At 36.4% G+C, this 20,820-nt stretch overlaps 1 protein-coding gene across 3 annotated transcripts in view; it reads right to left on the reverse strand.

Annotated features, from left to right (window-relative positions):
- The window catches only part of aga (aspartylglucosaminidase), a 167,865-nt gene that overhangs the window by 36,225 nt on the left and 110,820 nt on the right, over positions 1 to 20,820 (reverse strand). For 2 of the 3 annotated variants that reach the window (XM_039751064.1, XM_039751065.1), the window contains exon 8: positions 3,374 to 3,507. In XM_039751064.1, the coding sequence (XP_039606998.1) occupies positions 3,374 to 3,507 (134 nt within the window). Of the gene's footprint in view, positions 1 to 3,373; positions 3,508 to 20,820 lie in introns of those variants that run through there. The other variant, XM_039751066.1, reaches the window with a different exon arrangement.

A 20,820-nucleotide genomic window follows, 5' to 3' on the forward strand; every position in this document is an offset into this window, starting at 1 on the left:
CTTTCCTTAGTGAAATTAAAACCTGGATGGAGCAGAACTCTTTAAAATTAAATTAAATTGCAACTAAACCGAACTCCCACAAATTATCACTAAAGTGCAACTTCATAAAATAAGCTCCTTCTCAATCACTCTTGATGATGTTCTAATCAGGCCTTCTTCTAATGCAAGGAATCTTGTCATTTTTGATTCCTCCCTTTCTTATTCCGCTCACATAAACCACATTAAGAAACTTTCCTAATTTCATCTCCATTAACAATTCCCATGTTCGCTCATTCCTCTCCTTTTCTAATGCTGAGAAACTTGTCCAGGCTTTTATCACATCCCAATTATTGTAACTACTGGCAAGTGCCACTTCAGATCTTATATCACAGCTCCAGTTGATTTAAAACTCTGCTGCAATAAGTCCAAACACGGACCAGCAACAGCGAGCAAATAACACCCATCCTGCTTCAACTCCACTGACTCCCTGTGTCTTATAGAAATGAATATAAATTCTATTAATAACCTACAAAGCTTTAAATGGCCTTGCACCTGATTAAATCAGTGACCTTCTCCATTATTATGCTCCTGTTCACCCAATAAGGTCATCTGATTCTGGCAATCTTGTTGTGCCCCATACTATCCTGCACTCTATGGGTGACAGGGCCTTTATCTGTACAGCACACAGACTTTGGAAAGACCCCTAAAATTCATCTGTTCAGGAAGGCTTCTAATGTAACCTGACAATGTGCCTTCTCTTTCAGTCTTCCTCTCTGTCCAGATGCTCAGTAAAATTTGTGTATGTGTTATATCACAAATGATGTTATTTGCTATGCTTTCTTTTAGTACTGAATTTAGTATTTTACTCTGGTTTATTGTCTTTTATTCTGTGTAATCCCTTTGTATAGCCTGTATCTATCTGTTTTAATGTTCTGTTCAGGAAACATCTGTATTCAATGTTACATATAGCTGCTGTTTAAAGGAGACTCTGTGAAACTCCTTGAGCATGGGAAAGGTGTTATATAAATAAAATTTATCATCATGATGTTATTTAAAAAGTGCTTAATGTTAGAAATGTGTTAGTGTTTTTAAAATTTCTGTAGAACATTAAGAAAAAAAATCTCATCTCAGTGAATATCACTGCTGCTTTTTGACTAAATAAAACAATGTCATTCCTTCCTAGCTTTACCTTTAATTAATCATAATTTGCACATAATCACATAAAATTACTACATTTAGTTTTTAAATGCATGATTAAGAAATGTGCAGTGATCAGTTGTTTTGGTACCTTGATTTTGCAGTTTCACTTGCAGTGATACAATTGACGACAGCTTTCAGTGCATGCTAGCATGTCCATTATGTTAAGAAATTAAAAGAGATTAGTACAACTAAACCAATAACTGCATGAGCTAATAAGGCAGTTATCACAGCAAAATAATATTTAGTACTAAGGCAATCAAGTCTAGAATACAGGGAAGTCATGCCATTATATACCACAAATGTGGTGAATTAAAATTAGAACTTCAATTATTTCCAGCTTTCTGCGCATAAGAATACTTTTAACTTTGAGAAAGAAAATTCCAGTTTTTGGTGAAAAATAATTTTCAACTACTTTACTAAAACATAAATGGGACGGAAAATATAAATTACTATGTTTTCTTCTTCACTGGACCAGAAAAATTTTTATCTAGTTTTAGAAGGAATGCTAGGAATGCAATGAAAGTGATATGCGATTAGTGTATGTCCTTGATATTTTTTGGAATGTTAACCTTAAAATCAATTGTTAATTTATGAGGGCTTCTCAAAATCCATTGTAAGCTAAAGTTGCATAGTAAATCTTCATTAATTTACGTACTGCCAAACTTACTCATTAATCACTAAGGGCATCTTAGGATTGGACTCCACTTAAATCAACCATGGTGGTCGTAAGACATAGTACTGAATTCACATCATGACAGTTCTCTGAACATTTAAAATAATAAGATTCATACCTGAGATAATACAATATTCATGATGAAATGCATTAATGTGAATGTATGGTTATATTTAACAGATATACATTAAGTTAATGTAAAATGATTCCTACTGTTAAAATGACATATATATGAGATGGTAATATTTCTATGTTCTTTAAAAGAGTAGGTTCAGGGGGTTGGCAAGGTTTCTAGGGAGACAGTAAGGCTACCATAAACAACCCCTTCTGAGAAAAATATCCACTGAATTCTGTGTCTATGCATCCTGCCACTATATCTTAAACCCAAGCCTCACACTTTAATTTAAATTAAATACTCAGGTTGACATAGAGTAAATACCTACTGTAAAGGATCTCTGCACTGATTTGCAATTTACAAGTACTTTTTAATGGTACTTTAGAAAAGTGGCCTTGGAGTACCAATGATGTTTTCATCTCCAGGTCAATTCAGCATTATGTCGGATATCTTCTTTGTGCATACCTATTGACACCTATGTAACTAATTCCATAATGCTGGTTGATGAACAGCAATAGAGCCTATTAGCAAATCTGTAGCACGCTGAAATTCAGGCAACAGATATTAACATAATTGAAGCATATGGAAAACTACCTTTCTGCTGTCCTTATAAATTACCAGGTGGCATCAGACTTTCATCTTATTCATGCTTTGCTAGCTGAATGTAAAAATGCTGCATTACATTGCTATAAACAATTAACATAAACATTTTACAAACTGCCACCATGCTGTGCAAGTGATTCCATTATGATTGAAAGAAAGTAAAGTTGTGATGTGGAGGCACTTATTCTCTTCGCTGTCTCATCCCACTTTTGTTTTTTCCTTCCTTTTGAAAAGATTGACATCTGCCTTAATATACGACATTGTGTTGTTATTTCAAAGAAAGACACACTCTTATCTAGAAAAGTGTGGGTTTCTTTGACAATTTGTCATTTCTTTAGTGTTCATCTTAGAAACAATAGGAGTCTGATTTATGCCATATTTATATATTTTTCTTGTGTGGTTATTAATTTATGATGTTTATGTTTACTTCATATTACATTCCACATTCTTATTTCAATCCACCCAAGGACCAAAAATAGACGTTATAATTAAATTAAAGTATCTGGATTCTTTTGTCTGTCTGGTTTCAACAAGAATTTTTGCAGTGTAACGCACCTCTTGGTCTAGTTCACCTCACAGTAATAGAAAGACTAAGATTAAGAGGTGTTTTGAGAAACTCATGAAAAAGTAGCTCATACATTACATACGCCCATCGAAAAGTTGCTTGTTAGCCTCTAAGATTCATTGATTTTGGGAGACTCATCCCTGATTTACTAAGACGTTTTTCTATATTAAATTAGAAATGTAACATTCAAATAAAATGTTTAATCAGGAAAAGGTTCTCATTATTACAAATTTCTCACCATAACTTCCAGTTGAATTAGCACATATAATGGCTCCAAAGAAACTTGGAAAGTATTTCTTGATTCTGCTGATCACTTTTCCACAAGCAAGAGATGGATCCATTCCTGTCCTCATATACTCCACTGCTTGATAGCTAAAGGGAAAAAAACAGCAACAATTTGATATAAATACAGTTAGAAGAAAACTAAAATTTAGATATCAAATGTTCTTAGGTGGCTGTATAGCATACAGAAAATCCAAGTGTTTAATTTAATTCCATTTATCATTACATTGTGTTCCTCTCCAAATAAAAGCCCAGGCAACTTACACAGACCTATGTTCATAATACCTGAACAAAAAATAATACGAAAAGATATACAGTATTTTATATCTATACACAGACACATATACTGCACTGTACTTTCTCTTGTCGATTCAAAGAGAGAAAAAAAAACCAAACAAGGTAAACCTTATTTAAAAAAAAAAAAGAGAGAGAAGTCAATCCAATTAAAGATTCGGACTGTTAGATAAAAAAGATCTGGACCTCGTGTGAAAAACATGGTTATTGTCAGAAAGGTGTGTAAGCCATTTCTTATGCATTAGTCAAGATTTATAAAACATGAACTTGGTATAAAAACGGACTTAATGTTGCAGCAAATTTCGACCATCTTGCCAAAACTTTTTCAGTGTTGGCATTTTAGTGACTCCAGAAGGCAAGACAATGAAGCAAAGAAAAATTCTGATGCGTCAGTCAAATTCCAGTGCTCTTGAACTAATTATATCACAGTTAAATGACATGTTCCTGCAATACAGCTCTCTTTAGTGTCTGTTGGTAATAATGCCTAATGCATGCTCTTAATGTTAACTACCTTAGTATGTAGCCTATCCATAATGAGAGGCTATGGAAGGAGTAAATTTTCAGGGATCACAATGCTTTTTTGGCTCATGATAATGACTGGATTTAGGCTTCTTAGAGCAATCCTCATGGGAGTTGTGCTCGAAGTTAGAGCCTACTTTATATTAACCATCAGGCAGAATGCACACAATCTCTGTTTTGTTGCAGATTTTAACCACTGAAGGGTATTTAGAGATGTGCACTTTTCAGAGTTACTGACTGACTAGTCAGAAATCTTGCAGTCATCACTGAGCAATGTCATTCCATCTGTATGGGAAAGTATAATTAAGATGCTACCGAGATGGATACATGCAACTGCCTTATGGTCAGGGAGAACAGGTCAAGGTCAAAAGGCAATTTGCAGCGAATGCTGACTTTTACTAATGTAATCAGTGTGCAATATTGGTGCAATTGACTGTACACATGTTGTGATAAAGGCACCAACACAGAATTAATTTGCTTTTGCAAACAGCACTTTCATTCAATTAATATACAACTAATATGTGATACTCAGATGTACCTTACTAATATTTTTGGGAGGTGGCCCTGCTGAACCTAAGATACCTTTATTTTATCAAACAGTAGTGTGGGAAACAGACTTTAGGGGTCATGTTGTGTGTGATGGTTGTCTTCTTGGTAAGAAGTCCAACTGATATGATTTTAATTCAGTTTACTACATTATGAAAAATTTGCATAATCTTTCGGCTGATAGTGGCAACAACACAAGAGATATAATGAAATGCACTCATGCCTACAATCAGTGATAGAAGAGACCATTGGCTCATTAAAAGGTAGATGGTGGTGTTAAGACACATTAGGTTGTATACTGCTACAAATCCTCACAAAAGTTTGCTGCATTCTGATGACTTGTGTTGTATTGCACTACATAGCAAAGAAACATGGACTGCCTTTGCCACTCGAGACAGACCAAGATGAGTGCATGGATGATCTAAACCCTGTTCCTCAGGACATTAATGCAATAATAATTCAAAAACATTTAGATGTTGTATGTTGAATGTAAAGACTTCTATGTACTGCAACGTTGATATTTACTTGGCAACATTATTTTATTTTTTTTACAAGTTCAATAAGAATGTTCTTTAATATATTACACTTATGCTTATTTCACCTGTAAACACAGAAGTCTAATATGTCACTGTACTCTGTGCAAATACAGTATATCTTATAAATCTGCCTTTTTCTACTCACATGCACAGTTGACACAGAGCCAGATTTAGCATAGGGGTTTACCATATAGAACTGTTGGGCAAGCATTATAATATAAGACAAGACAGATAGACACAACTGAGAAACAGGCAGTCAGACTGAGGACTGTTGTATATACTATAGCCAACCCGCAGCGTAGCATATGCCGCATAAGTATTTACTGATGTGTGAACACTTCCTGAAAGATACAGTTGTTCAGTGGAGTGTGATTTTAAATGTGCGTTGAGATATCTCTGCAGTCGGAACGTTTTCGAACAAATAGTGCATTGAAAGACCTGGAATGCGTTTGTTCAGTGGAGTGTGTGTTTAAATGTTCTTTGAGATATTTCTGGAGCGTGAAGGGTTTTTGAGCAAATGTTGCATTGAAATTCCGGTGTGAAATGCGTTTGTAAATGTTTTTCAGTAAGAGGATAGTGGGAAGGTGACGTCACATCAGCGTGGCTGAAGACAAATGTTTGTGTTGAATGGATTTGCACATGGTTGAGGAGATCCATCTCAGCTGTGAAGTCCTCATTACAAAATGTGCAACTGAAGGTGTAAGTGGAATGAGTTTGTAAGTGCTTCTTGAGAGCGCGAGTTGTTTTGAAGCACTTCTGGTAATGTTCACATTGCATTATTCATTCAGTGGAGTGTGTTTTTAAATGTGCGTTGAGATATCTCTGCAATCGGAAGGTTTTAGAACAAATGGTGCATTGAAAGTCCTTTGTGAAATGCGTTTGTTCAGTGGAGTGTGTGTTTAAATGTGCTTTGAGATATTTCAGCAGTGTGGAGGCTTTGAGCAAATGTTGCATTGAAATTCTGGTGTGAAATGCATTTGTAAATGTTTTTCAGTAAGAGGATAGTGGGAAGGTGACGTCACATCAGTGTGGCGATCACGTGTTTGTGAACTTTGTGTGTACATACCGACATTGTCAATAGATGGCACCAGAAGGTTATCACGTGTGTATTTGAGAGGCAAGAGAACTTCGTAATGCCCATAATCCAAAGAACCGCTAAAGAGCAGGGATATGGAGAGACGTTGGCCCGGATTATAAACTCGAGGAGAGGCATGACGACATTCTCGGAAGTGAATGGAGATAGTAGCTGGAAGCATTTGGGACATCGCCACAAGTATTCATGTAGTCAGCGTATTGTTGAGCAGACTGTATGACTATGTTTCCGTGACTAAGAACAACGGACAGCACGTCGCCGAAGTTATCCCAATGTTGGCAAACAAAGGTTACAGCCATGTTGCGAAGTTCGAGAGCAACAGTTTCGTCGATGACATTTTTCCAGAAATATCCGACTGACAGAAACAGTTACCTGAAGCAGGAATTTGTATAACATTGAAAGAAGTGTTGTTTTCATGAAATACATTTGAGGTGGTGGCCATGGTAGGCAAATGAACAGTCAATGTGGCTCACAGCTGCATGTGGACTGTAGCACAGACCAAAGCGAGTGAGGATGTGTTTGGCGACGTGTTGAGGGCGGGCACATGAGCAAACAGTGCGCATGCCCCGAGACCGAGGGTGGACGCAGGAGGAGGGTGGGAGTTGGCAGGCGGGGCTCTGTCGTGCATTCCCCATGATGCAGAAGGAGGGTTAGAGTGGGCGGTCGGGGCTCTTTCGTGCGTACCCCATGGTCGGGCAACTAGTTCGATTATATATATAGAAAAGCAGCCGGAACTGAAAAGAACAATGAAAAGTCAACGTGGCTCAGAGGTGCATGTGAACTGTAGCACAGACAAAAGCGACTGAGGCTGTGTTTGGCGAGTTGTTGCGTGCGGGCACATGAGCAGGCAGTGCACATGCCTCGAGAGCGATGGTGGGTTACAGTTGGTGGGCGGGTCTCTGTCATGCGTATCCCATGACACGGGAGGAGGGTTAGAGTTGGCAGGCAGGGCTCTGTCGAGCGTATCCCATGGTCTTAGAATTGGCGGGTGGGGCTCTGTGAGTTGGCGGGCGTGGCTCTCTGTCTTGCATGCGTCTTGCGTGTCCTTAGTGAATTATATATATAGATTTTTGTCTGTCAGAATCAGCATGAAACTGTATCCTCATTTGCCTTGTTTGGAATTGCATGATTAATCGAAGTGGAGGCCTGCACGTGAAGAAAGAGTATAAAGCCTTGGAACATTGCCTGGTACAACTTTGAAGCCAACAGATGGATAGGAGATAACATTATCCGTTCCTGAAAATCCTTCCAATGCAATGGCGAAAATGGCAGACTCTATAAATCGGGCTCCCACTCCTGAACTGGGTTCTTGTTATCAGCTTCCTTCGTCTGTTATGCAGTGTAAGCCATCATTAAACAAAGTTATTTCTCCCATGTGATTTATTACCACAGTATCATTAAGGGAGGGGCATCGCCTTTTTAATATTATATCTATATAGTTTCGGGTTATGTAACACACCGCAATCACAAAAGAACTCATTCCCAGGGAGCTATCACTCTCTGCTGGATACAACAGGATGTGTCAATTCATGCAGTTTACTGGCAGTGGTCTGGGCAATGCATAACAGCACATTGCTATTTCTCTCTCCACTCAGCTACTGTAATTTGTTTTACAAAATACTCGTTTTTTTTTCTTCTTTTATTTGTGACTCCTGCAGAGAGAATGGAAAAAAAAGAACTTTTTGCCATTCTTTACTTAAGTCAGTAATACCCAAAGTTCCCATTTTCTGAAGTTTCACTTTCTGCATTCTCTTATGGCTTATAGTAAAGGTGTTACCCATGAACATGATCAGATTTATATGGTGACTGTATCTGCATTTTTCCAAAGTTACCAAGGTTCAGCAGCTCTAACTCAAAAAATGGGATTCAACAAAAGCCTGATGCGCAGAAACGATTCCACAGACAAAATATCTTCATCTTTAAAAGTTTAGTTAAGTTTCAAAGTAAAACAGTTCACACAAAAATTAAAATTAAAATAGCAAAAACGGAAAAAAATAATGTTAAGAAAAGTTCAATCTAGGCTTAATCTTGTTGCATCTCAAATCGTTACTATTCACTTATCATTTCCGAACCATTTCATAACGATGTTTCTGAACCATGTCAGAACGGTCAGAAAACTGTATGCTTATCCCATCTCTGAGTAGAAAATGGGTCTTTCAAGTCCCTGCTTACTGAGACCTGTTCTAAACACAACTGAATGTACTGTATTATCACACTGTTTCTCAGTTATAGTAAGAAGGTTCTCTCTCTTACTAACTTATAGGGGGAAAAGACTATACCATAAGCTATGACTATGGATGAAATTTATATTCTATTCAAATTAAGCAAACATTAATATGAGTTTAACTCAAAACTTTAACTTTCTAAGATTGGCTGTTACAGTGACTAAATAATGAATATTTATGAAAGTCATGTTATAAGCCATACACAGTTACTGGTGGGAGGTGACGGGGAGTGGCTTAAAGCATGGGAGCAAGCACATAATTTTAAATGGTTTTGAGATTTAGAAGGAAGCTTGCCATTTTATAAATTCAAGTTTTTTTGTGCTACTTTTTCCTTTCAAATGTAAGGAAAATTTTAGTAAGGAATTTAAGCAAGGGTTTATACATGAGGCCCCTGTTGCCTCAGAATAAGCAGTATCTCAATTTACTGTCACCCCACCATCAGCACTTTTTTTTAAAAAAGTATGGCAATAGCTTGTGTCCTTAACTGTGTTACAACAATATGATACGATAGGCATATAGCTAATAAATATTAGTCTTTTATGCTGTGTAAAGTACCAAACCAGAACATCACATAAAAATACTTTACATTAAAATATTTCGTCTTCATTCTTAATTTAAATGTTAATGTTTATAGGCTTTCCTTATACTTCTAGGCAGTTCTTTCCAAAGTTTGGTGGCCCTTAACTAGTATACAATGCAGACACATAAGGAAAGGAGTCATTGTTCTAATGTATTTTGTGGTAATTGTAAAAAGGAAATGTATGAACTAACCATTCTGCATTCATCACAGTCATCTGAACATAATTAAACATAAATTACTGTAGGTACTACTTGTGAGTCTTTCATATTTCTCTGAATATAAAAAGCACACTTTGTAAGGACCATAATCTTTGTTGGAGAGTCACTGCAAAACTAAAGACAAGGGTGAATTCTGCTGATGTGAGAAACGAAGTCATTGAAATGTATATGGCAGGAAATGAGTACAAAAAATATTGAAGAGTCTGAATGTTCCGTTAAGCACTGTTGGATTCATCATCGGAAAATGTTCAGACTCTTACTAGAACAGGCTGTCTATCAAAACTAAATTATAGAGCAAGATATTGTTAGAGAAGCCACTAAAAATCCAGCCGTCACTGTTAGACGTCTTCTATGCTCTTTGACTGAATGTGGAGTGAAGGTGCATGAGCCCAAAATTATAAGATCTCTACATAAAACTGGCCTCTATGGGAGGTTTGCAAGCCATTTCTTAAGAAGGTCCACATAAAATATGAGATGTGGGAGAAGGTTTTATGCTTAGATGAAATCAAAACAGAAATTTTTGTACAGACTTCAAAGAGGTTTGTGTGGCATATAACTAACACTACCCATAGCTCAAGAAACACCACACCTAAAGTGAAATATGGTGGTGGCAGCAACATACTATGGGGATGCATTTAATGTGCGGGGACGGGGAATCTTAATAGAGCTGAAAGGACAATGGATGGACACAAATACAGCACAATATTGGAGGAGAACTTGTTTCAGTCTGGTATGAACCTATGGCTTAGGAGAAGGTTTGGTTTTCACCATGACAATCACACTAAGCGTACGGCCAAAGCATCACTGGAATGACTTAAAAACAAAAAGGTGACATTTTTGGAATGGCCAAGTCAAAGCCCTGATCTTTCTCACTGGAATATATGGCGCCGTTTAAAAACTATTGTCCAGAGGAACCAATTCACCAACCTATGAGATCTCTACAAATTCTGCCAAGAATGAGGAAGGATCACTTCTAAACAATGTGCAAAACTGGTACATACTTACTCAAAAATAATAAGGCTACAGAAAAAAGGCTCTCAACAATGTATTAATGTGTAGGGTTTGAATACTAATGCATTGACAAACTTTTGAGTTTCTCTTCTTCAGTTAAATATCTACAGAAAATGATTTATTTTGAATTTGTAAATGTATCTTTACAGCAAAAGTGATTGCATTAAAAATAATGAATGAATAAATGTGTACAAATCTTGTCAGACAGAAAACTATGATGACTTTGAAGAGGACTGAACACTTTTCCAAGCCACTGTAAATTGTCTTAATCACAATTTAGGCCTTGACATGCAGCAAGAACACATAAAATGCATCTCAGTTTTTTCTTTTTATTAAACAGTACAATGCCACCATTCATCTAAAGCCCTATTCAGATGAGATTAGTTTTACACCAGGAGGTAAAATAATTTTTACCAGAGAATCTCTGTAATTGTAGTCCAAATCACTCATGTCAGTAACTTTTCATAGACTGCAGCTAAGATAACGCAGCCTTTCACTTTCTGTAAAATGTGTGTAAAAAATAACCCTTGGTTAAACTAGTCCAGTGCAAATCAGTATGTCAATAAATAGCGGATGCCCTAAACTTACATTTTTCTGAGGTGTTTACAAGTGAGCAAGTGGATAACCTCCCAGAGGTAAACACAACTTCTAAGGAGGTACTGAGGGATTCAGAAATTGTAGGGGGAGAAGTCCTGCTCAAATTAAATAAGATGAAATCAAACAAATCACTAGGACCAGATGATATTTATCCTTGTGTTCTTAAGGAGGCTAGCGAGTACATATATAAACCCTTGACACATATTTTTAGGAAGTCACTGTGCACTGGAGAGATTCCAAAGGACTGGAAAATGGTAAATATCATCCCATTATATAAAAAGGATGACAGGGCAGATCCAAGCAACTATAGGCCAGTAAGCTTAACATGCATCACAGGAAAATTAATGGAAGGAATTATTAAGGATAAGATTGAGCAGCACATGGCAAGGACAGGAGTTATTCTGAACAGTCAGCATGGGTTCAAAAGAGGGACGTTGTGTTTTACTAACATGCTGGAATTTTATGAGGAGGCAACAAAAGGATACGATCAAAGTGGAGCATATGATATTATTTTTCTGGACTTTCAGAAAGCATTTGATAAGGTGCCACATGAGAGGTTGGGCATCAAGTTAAAAGAAGTGGGAGTTCAGGGTGATGTTTTTACATGGGTGCAGAATTGGCTCAGACTCAGGAAGCAGAGGGTGATGGTGCAAGGAACTTCATCAGAACTGACCGATGTTAAGAGTGGTGTTCCACAGGGGTCAGTGCTAGGGCCACTGCTATTTTTAATATATATAAATGATTTAGATTAATATAAGTAACAAGCTGGTTAAGTTTGCAGATGATACCAAGATAGGTGGATTAGCAGATAATTTGCAATCCGTTATATCATTACAGAAGGACTTGGATAGCATACATGCTTGGGCAGATTTGTGGCAGATGAAGTTTAATGTCAGTAAATGTAAAGTATTACACATAGGAAGTAAAAATGTTAGATTTGAATACACAATGGGCGGTCAGAAAATCGAGAGTACACCTTATGAGAAGGATTTAGGAGTCATAGTGGACTCTAAGCTATCTACTTCCCGACAGTATTCAGACACCATTAAGAAGGCTAACAGAATGTTAGGTTATATAGCATGATGTGTGGAGTACAAGTCCAAGGAGGTTATGCTTAAGCTTTATAGTGCACTGGTGAGGCCTCATCTTGAGTACTGTGTACAGTTTTGGTCTCTAGGCTACAAAAAGGACATAGCAGCACTAGAAAAAGTCCAGAGAAGAGCGACTAGGCTGATTCCAGGGCTACAGGGGTTGAATTATGAGGAAAGATTAAAAGAGCTGAGCCTATACAGTTTAAACAAAAGAAGATTAAGAGGTGACATGATTGAAGTGTTTAAAATTATGAAGGGAATTAGTACAGTGGATCGAGACTTATTTTAAAATGAGTTCAAGAACACGGGGACACAATTGGAAACTTGTTAAGGGTAAATTTTGCATAAACATTTGGAAGTTTTTCTTTACATAATGAATGATAGATACTTGGAATAAGCTACCAAGTACTGTGGTAGACAGTAAGACGTTAGAGGCTTTCAAAACTCGACTCAATGTTTTTTTGGAAGGAATAAGTAGATAGGACTGGCGAGCTTTGTTGGGCTGAATGGTCTGTTCTCGTCTAGAGTGTTCTAATGTTCTAATAAAACCTTGTCATTTCCTATGAAAATAGCACTTTCCCTGGGGATTGTGAGGCTTCACATACAAATATTGATTAATTGTTTTGATAATGTATGGTTAATTGTAAAGGTGCTAACATTACTAATTTAGTTAATGCCTTATTGCTGTCTGCTGGCATTGGAAGGACAAGGAAGGACTTTTATTACTAGTAGTAATAGTAATATTAGTTGTATTTTATATTATTTTCTTTACTATTGTTATTGGTGGTAGTAGTTAAAATTGTTTTTGTTTCACATATCACAGTCATAAGTGATACTGTTGGCTAGATCAAGCAACAAAGAGTAACAACACACTACACCATTGCACACTACACACGCTGCCCTCCAGATTGCAAAACCCTTTCAGTTACCATTTTCTCAAAATTTAAGCTCATAAAGACATACCTGTTGTCATTTCATGGCACAATAACATATAACAGCATGGAAATGATCAGCATACACTAAGACCTTGCACTAAAGCTGTCATGTGATGACTTCATAGAAGAACTTACCTTCAGAAATGTAGACATGTGCTGATGTGATATGCAACAAAGAGACTGAAGAAAAAAGTATTTGTATATGACATTAAAAGTTATAGTTAAGATTGTGATGTGTGCAACTTTGTTTATTTTTTATTTATATATTTATTGTTCAAATTTAAACTGTTATAAGAAATTCAAATGTATTAGATTCAGGGAGAAGTGGGGGCCCAAGAAAATTCTGCTTAGGCCCCCAGTTTGGTGAAGGGCAGTGCTGAGTCCAAAGACTTTAAGAAAAACAACTTTATTCCAATGAAAATAGGAACAGTCATTGTCTTTATTCAAAAGAGAGCAACCACTTTAATACACATAAGCACAGCAAACAAGCAGTAATGGGGCCAGGTCAGTGGCAGGTTAGACTGTTCCCTGCATCGACCATTGGGTGACAGGGGCGCTATGCTGCGAGGCTGCGGTTGCCTCTGTGACCATCAAGCAACCCCTGCCTGCCTTAACAGGGTTTGGGGCCCAGCACAGCTGGGGGTTGGGGGGGGGGTTCTCAAAAATCTCAAATTATGTTTATTTTAAATAAGTCAGGACAAAGTAAGCCTATTTGTGTTTCAGAAATGCAGTTACTGAATGGACTAAATGTTGCATTGTAATGATCTTAAAAGTATTTTTTCCTCACTATATTATTATTTGGTAAACAAATAAACTGTCTTGTTTCTGAAACATTCTCGTTGTATCAAGTTTTTCTCTTCTGGTGCTTTTTGCTTATAATACTTTTTCAGAACATCTACCATGAAGTTTTCACTTATCAATTCTCTGCCTTGTGGCTTTACCATTTCAGCAGTCCTGCATGACACTAAAGCTTTCTCTATATCTAGGTCTTGTTCTCGAAGCAATCTCTCTCTTAGTGCATTACCAGGTATTTCACATACAATTCAATCTTTGATCAAAGAGTCTGTAAGCTCATAAAATTCACAAGTTTTGCTGTAGTTTCTCAGCTCTGTCACATATTGATCAATTTTTTCTCCTGCTTTCTGTGTGTATGTTAAAAAAAAAAAACAATGTTTTTCATAGGTCATATTTCTTTTAAGTATGCAGTATTTCTCAAACTTTTGGTTTCAGCTTTAATTCGTCCCAATCTACAAATACAAAATTGTTAAAACTTTAAACGCTTCAACCCCGAAGACATGTAAAAATAAAGACGCTTTTGTTTGTTCTGCTTTATGATCTGTAACAATTGCAGACACAGTTCAAAGTGCTGTTTGAATCTCCTACAGTTTTCAGCTACATTACTGTGTTTGGGTGGGGTTTGCCTACAGACATTCCATTTTTTTTTCCCCCTAAATTAATTGACTCAACCCGAATCGCCTTTTCCAAGCCCAACTTCTGACACCATGTATTTTGTTTATCATGGGTTGATTGAAAAAGAGTTAACTCTTTACTTGAATCATCACAGACATGCCACATACACTATATTAGGACAAGAGTATTAGAACGCCTGTCCCTTACACCAGCAGGGACTTTAATGAAATTGCATTAAAATATATAGACCTATGAGGTCAAGCACTGATGTTGGACGAGAAGGCCTGGCTCGCAATCTCTGTTTCAGAGGTGTTCAATGGTTTGAGGTCAGGGATCTGTGCAGGCCAGTCAAGTTCTTCCACACGGAACTCATCCAACTATGTCTTTATGGACCTTGCTTTGTGCACTGGGGAACAGTCATGCTGGAATAGAAAAGGGCCTTCCCCAAGCTGTTTCCACAAGGTTGGAAGCATAGTGTTGTTCAAAATGTATTGATATGCTGAAGCATTAAGATTGCCCTTTGCTGGAAGTAAGGGGCCTAGCCCAAACCCCGAAAACTAGCCACACAATTATCCCTCCTCCATCTAACTTCATAGTTGGCACAATGCAGTCAGGCAGGTAATGTTCTCCCGGCATGCGCCAAACCCAGACTTGCCCATCTGACTGCCAAACAGAGATGGATGATTCATTACATGCTTCCACTGCTCCACAATCCAGTGGCAGTGTGCTTTACACCACTTCATCCAACGCTTGGCATTGGACTTGGTGATAGAAGGCTTGGATTCAGCTGCTCAGCCACGGAAGCCCATTCAATAAAGCTCAAGCCTCACTGTTAATGCCAGTGGAAGTTTGGAACTCTTCAGCTTTGAAATCAAAAGAATTTTGGGGACTTTTATGCATCATTAACCTTAGCAGTTGTTGACCCCGCTCTGTGACTTTATGTGGTCTTCCTCTTCATGGCTAAGTTGCTGTTGTTTCTAAACGTTTCCACTTTCCAATAATAGCGCTTACAGTTGACCACGAAATATCAAGCAGAGATGAAATTTCAGGAACTGTCTTATTGCAAAGGTGGCACTCTATCACAGTTCCATGCTTGAAGTCACTGAACTCTTCAGCATGACCTATTGTATTTCACAAAACTTAGTAAATGGAGACTTTTGTGACTAATGCACTTTTTGTGGCATTACACATGTATTTTTTGAGCATGTCCGTGCCAAATAAATAGCATTCGACGTTTTGAAGAAATCATTTTATGACACAATTTACCTTTATTTATTTACTTACTTCCTAAAGCCTAAAGTCACAAGTAGTGTGCAGAGGGCATGCTCAAAAATGTATGTAATGCCACGAAAATTGCCTGCTGACACTTTAGTATGCAAGCAATGGTATGTGCATTCTTGCTCCGATGTAGAAGGGAGCCGAGTTTACCTCTTTTACAGTGCGTCTATGTGGAAAAAAAGCGGGGGGTGGGGTGTGTTTGGGCTGAGAACGTGGTTGAGATAATAAAACTGACTAAATAAAAAAAAAACAAAAAAAAAAACAAAGCTAACCTTTACAAGTATCATAAATTACATCGGCTGTTACAGACTGAAATCAAGTGTACCTTTTGTGAAAATATTTGTTTGATACTTCAGGCTTCATGCATTATATAGTTTAAGCCTACAATTTGTCATCTACTATTAGAATATAAAAAACATTTCTGTTTTAACAATGTGTTTACACAGATTACTGTAGAAATGGAACAGACATGAAATGCGTGTGTTCCAAACAACAATCTATTATTTCCACTCTAAAACTCCACTTCAATCCCAGAAAATCAATCAAGGCATGAGCTGGGAGAAGTTTGTGCACGTTCTAAGTCGGTGGGGGATGGAATAGCCGGCTGCTTGCAGCCTGATTTTTATCAGCACATTTAGATGACAAAAGACGCTAGTGGAGAGCTGTGAACGATTTTAAAAAGCGATTTAAGGTGGATTTACGAGTTTTTTGTAAGCTCTGGTAATTCTAGTGTTAAATAAAAGATGTTATGGACTGTAACCATGTCATGAATAATGACTGAGACTTTATCAGTTAATTATAGGATTTGTTTATGGCAAAGACAATTAATGAAAGTATCGAAAAAGGTTTCTCTTACCTTTCTCTCTGTGGATTGAAATTATTATTTTTTTATTTTTGAAAACTGGAACATTGGCATTGCCATTGTACTCAATCCTTGAAATGAATAAAAAAAAATCCATCTAATTTTTTAAATATGATAAAAACAACATAATAACACAAGACAGTCAATCACAGGTGAAGGATGCCTATTCAAAAATAATATTAATGAATTACTGGCATGTTTTAAAAAAGTTTTGGAGCTATCCGCTAAGGAAAAATTTCATTATTTTCAAATTTGAGATAATTTAGAACATTGCTTACTCACTTATTACTTATTGAAGGTAAGTTAGGATTCTTACAGCTAGAAGTGTGCTATAGGCTATTACAAATAGGTATTTTAAGGTCATCTGAGAGTACATGAAATAGTGCCATTAATAGATTAAGAATGATTATACCATCAAGGCTATTTGAAAAGTATGTAAAGATTTCTGTCCAAAATTATGTTAATTGAATGCATTTCCATTAAATTCATATGACCACAACATATAGTGATGCTGGAGCTAAACGGCAACACTTGCAAATTAGATCTTGTCCTGGGTACATTTTCAAAAATCTTAAATGAGATAAATGTGATCGATGAAAGACATTTGGCTGAATTATGGAAAGCTTAGCACTACAGAACTAGAGTGTATTCCATTTAATGAGTTCCCAGCCTGAGTCTCACCATTTCCTAGAATCTCTGGAGGGTAAACTCTGAAATATTTTATAAATCATTAAAAGGCTTTCTGTGTCTTCATCAAGTATGGCCTCTGGAATTAACATACGTTATGGAAAGTTCGGTAGGTTTCTTTTAACAAAGTTTCTAATTTGCATATAGGAAAAAGGTGTGTAGCTGAAAAGTTAAATTTGAAGTGTAATGGTTCAAAAGATGCCAATACATCTACATAAAGATCTAAGTGTCTTAATTCCTTGCATAACACTAAAGTAGGTCTAGGTAGGTGAAAAAAGTTATTATCATATATTGTATGAGAGCAAAAGAGATGAGCTTCTCTACTTTGAAATATATCCTGCACTGGTTTCATATTCTACGGTAAGTAATTAGTGGACAAATGAATTGCTGGTAAACTGACAATATACAGTACTGAATGGAGAACAAAGCAAGGCATACAAGGAAGATTCATTTGCAAGCCAAACCAGTGTGAATTCATAAATTTTTGCCAATTTCCAAGAATTTATTGTGCATATATTTGCTACCCAATAGTGAAAATTGAAAATTATGTAGTGCCATGCCACTTTCTGAATTAGGTCTTTATAAAGTAGCCTTTAGAATGTGGGGTCATATCCGATTCTAGATTAAGTTATAATTGTGGCTAATCTCTTAATGAATGATTTGTTTATTTATATAGAGATACTCTGGAAAAGATATAGCAGGCTTGGGAGGATGATCATTTTAAATTAGTATTAATTCTCCCTGCTAAGGTGAGATGGAGGATGAACCATTTGTTAACATCTTGTATGATTTGATCCATATTACGCCCAAAACTATATTGGAAAAGACCTTTATATTTACTTCTGATGGTTATTCCATAGACATTTAAATTGTTTTGATATTATGAACGAATAGCTGTCAAATCTACCTATAGTATGATTTGCTAGAGAATTCAATGGGAAAAGCATACTTTTATCCAAAATAATTTGAGCCTAGAAATCTTATGAAATTTTATCATTTCTAAGACTATTGTTAGAGATTATTGTTGGATTGATATATAAAGCATATAGTCATATTTTCTGTTTGAGTCCTTCTCTGTTAAACCCCATTCCTGGTTTCTTCCTGGGATGAATAACTAATGGCTAACACAAAGAGCATCTGTGACAGTTATTATTTAGAAGTGAAAATGTACTATATGATGCACATTGTAGTAAGTCTTCACTTTTCTTTGGAAAAAGTTATTATTACTTGGTGTAATATTTGGGGTCGAACTTTTCTTAAGTTTCTATAAATGTTGCTAATAATAATGGAGTCAATTTAGTTGATTTTTTTTTTTCATAAAACTAAGCTAAGTAGTTATCTGGACCTGGAGTGAATGTATAGCAGCTTGTATTTTTAAAAGAGTCCTTTTGCACTCAGAATATTGAGATGTGTTATTTGTGTTTAACTGAAAGACCTCTTAGCTTGTATCTCATTTTCTTTTCCAAAGAATATAAGGACTTAATAGTACTCCTTATATCTGTTGGTTATCTCTTTACGCTTCCTGATTTTACTTCCAGTTGCATTAGTGATTTTTATTATTGCATTGTGAACTTCTTGCTTGACTCTTATTACCACTCTATCTGTATTCATAATAATGACGTGTTAATTTAAAATAAAGTTATCCAGTTTCTCCTGTTATCCAGAGATTAAATTTTCTTATAGGGAGCCTCATTAGACTAATAAATGTCTAGGATTTTAAGGGGTTCAGTCTGTGCTTCTGATAAGCAGTTAATATCTAGGTGTCAAGCTTTAAATACCTCTCCCAATATTTTGGAAAAGAACACCGGCTACAAATTTAACTGGGTTGGAACTTCGTAGTTGTCCAGGTGTTCTTCTGATCCAGATGTTTTTCCTTCTATATTTATCTTCAGACATTATGAGTTTATTACAAAGCACATTGCATTTAGATTCTAGGGCAGTTCTTCTTTAATTGGAGGTAGACATAATTTTTTCTACATCCTCAATGCAATTTGTGAGCATGTGCTTTAATTCTTTCACGTAAGCCTCAAGTAACTTTTTATTTTATTGTTAATTATACTCCCTTTTTCTATGCTTTCCACGATTTTTGCTAAGTTTCCTTTCAACTTAACATTAAAATTACCCCCATGTCCTTCATATCCATTTTTTATTCTGCTTTTTATTCTGTTTTACTGGTCACTGACTTCAGTTTAATATCCTCATCCATGCCATCTTTCCTGCTGTGCTCTGATGGCATTATGTAACCAGATGGTGTCAAGGCTCTTAAAAGTCCAGGGAATATTTGTAATGGTTGCTGGTGGAGATGACTCTCAGGTTTTGGGCTTTCTGCTTGGAAGTGATGCATTTTCGCTGCCAGCCTCACTTCCACAATTAGTGAGGGCAAGACTGGATGCTTCAAAAGAAGATCACAGCTGATTGGGCTTTTGCTGTTTTTCTCCTCAGCTTCAATCTTCGGCAGGCCACACCATGGGCTTGACAATATCTTTAAATCTTTTTGACAAAACCTTTAAATATTTTCTTCAAATTCTTTGGGATCTTTCTCTTCATTTGATTTCTTCTTTATGTTTTAAGTGCCCTTAAAGACAGTTTTGCTTAAATTAGAAATATACTATATATTTCAAATACTAACAAAAAGAGCCAAATCAGAACTTTCCATTTATTAGTTATGTCAGAGTATTCTCCATAAATATCAGTTTATGACATTTCTCCATTTGAACTTTGAATACACAATAACAACAACAGCAATAATGTTGTAATCAAGAGTTGTGATCTGAAGCTTCAGCCGAGAGCAGTATCTTAATTTTCACCAAGATTATTTGGAGCACTAACATACAAATCAGCTTATCAGGGTCCAACACTGAGAACCAGAAGTTCATTCTCTTTCTGTCACAATTCACAATGTCACAATTAGCTGTCTGAAATACTGTATTGCACTGCTGTGGGTGTGCAAGAGAGCTATGCTACTATATGTTACAAAGGTCTGTTAGTTTCTAATTATGAAGCTAATAGGTCCCTTCCATGCTACAGACCCATCTTTTTATTTTTCCAGGTTAAGTCTGCATCACTAGTACAGAGCCAAAGGTTAGCAGTAAATTTAGTACTAGAGCTGATCTAAAATTGGTGCACTAGCAAAAAAAAGGAGACATAAACAGAGAGATGAACACATAATTTTAAGGGATGGTACATCTTCTGCTAACAGGAAAGGAGTTCATTTGAATTATTGGATAGATCATGCCTTTCTGAAGTGCCATCATGCACTTATGAATCTGAAAAGCGATGTCAAACTGTCATGATTAACACTACTGTTATGAAATACATTTCAGAATGCTAGCTGGATATTGGTGCTAGCTGATGATACAGTCTGATAAAGCATCATAGCTCAGCTTAGCAAGTCAAATAATCTTCAATCTTTTTGTCCATTCTGGAATGCAGATTAAAAAAGGAATGGAGGAATTATGTCTGACTGCACTATTGATAAAACAAACATAGGAAAAATGTAGAGCCAATCAGATAAGACCTTG

Source organism: Polypterus senegalus, chromosome 4, assembly GCF_016835505.1.
Source record: "Polypterus senegalus isolate Bchr_013 chromosome 4, ASM1683550v1, whole genome shotgun sequence".
Taxonomy (NCBI): Eukaryota; Metazoa; Chordata; class Cladistia; order Polypteriformes; family Polypteridae; genus Polypterus; species Polypterus senegalus.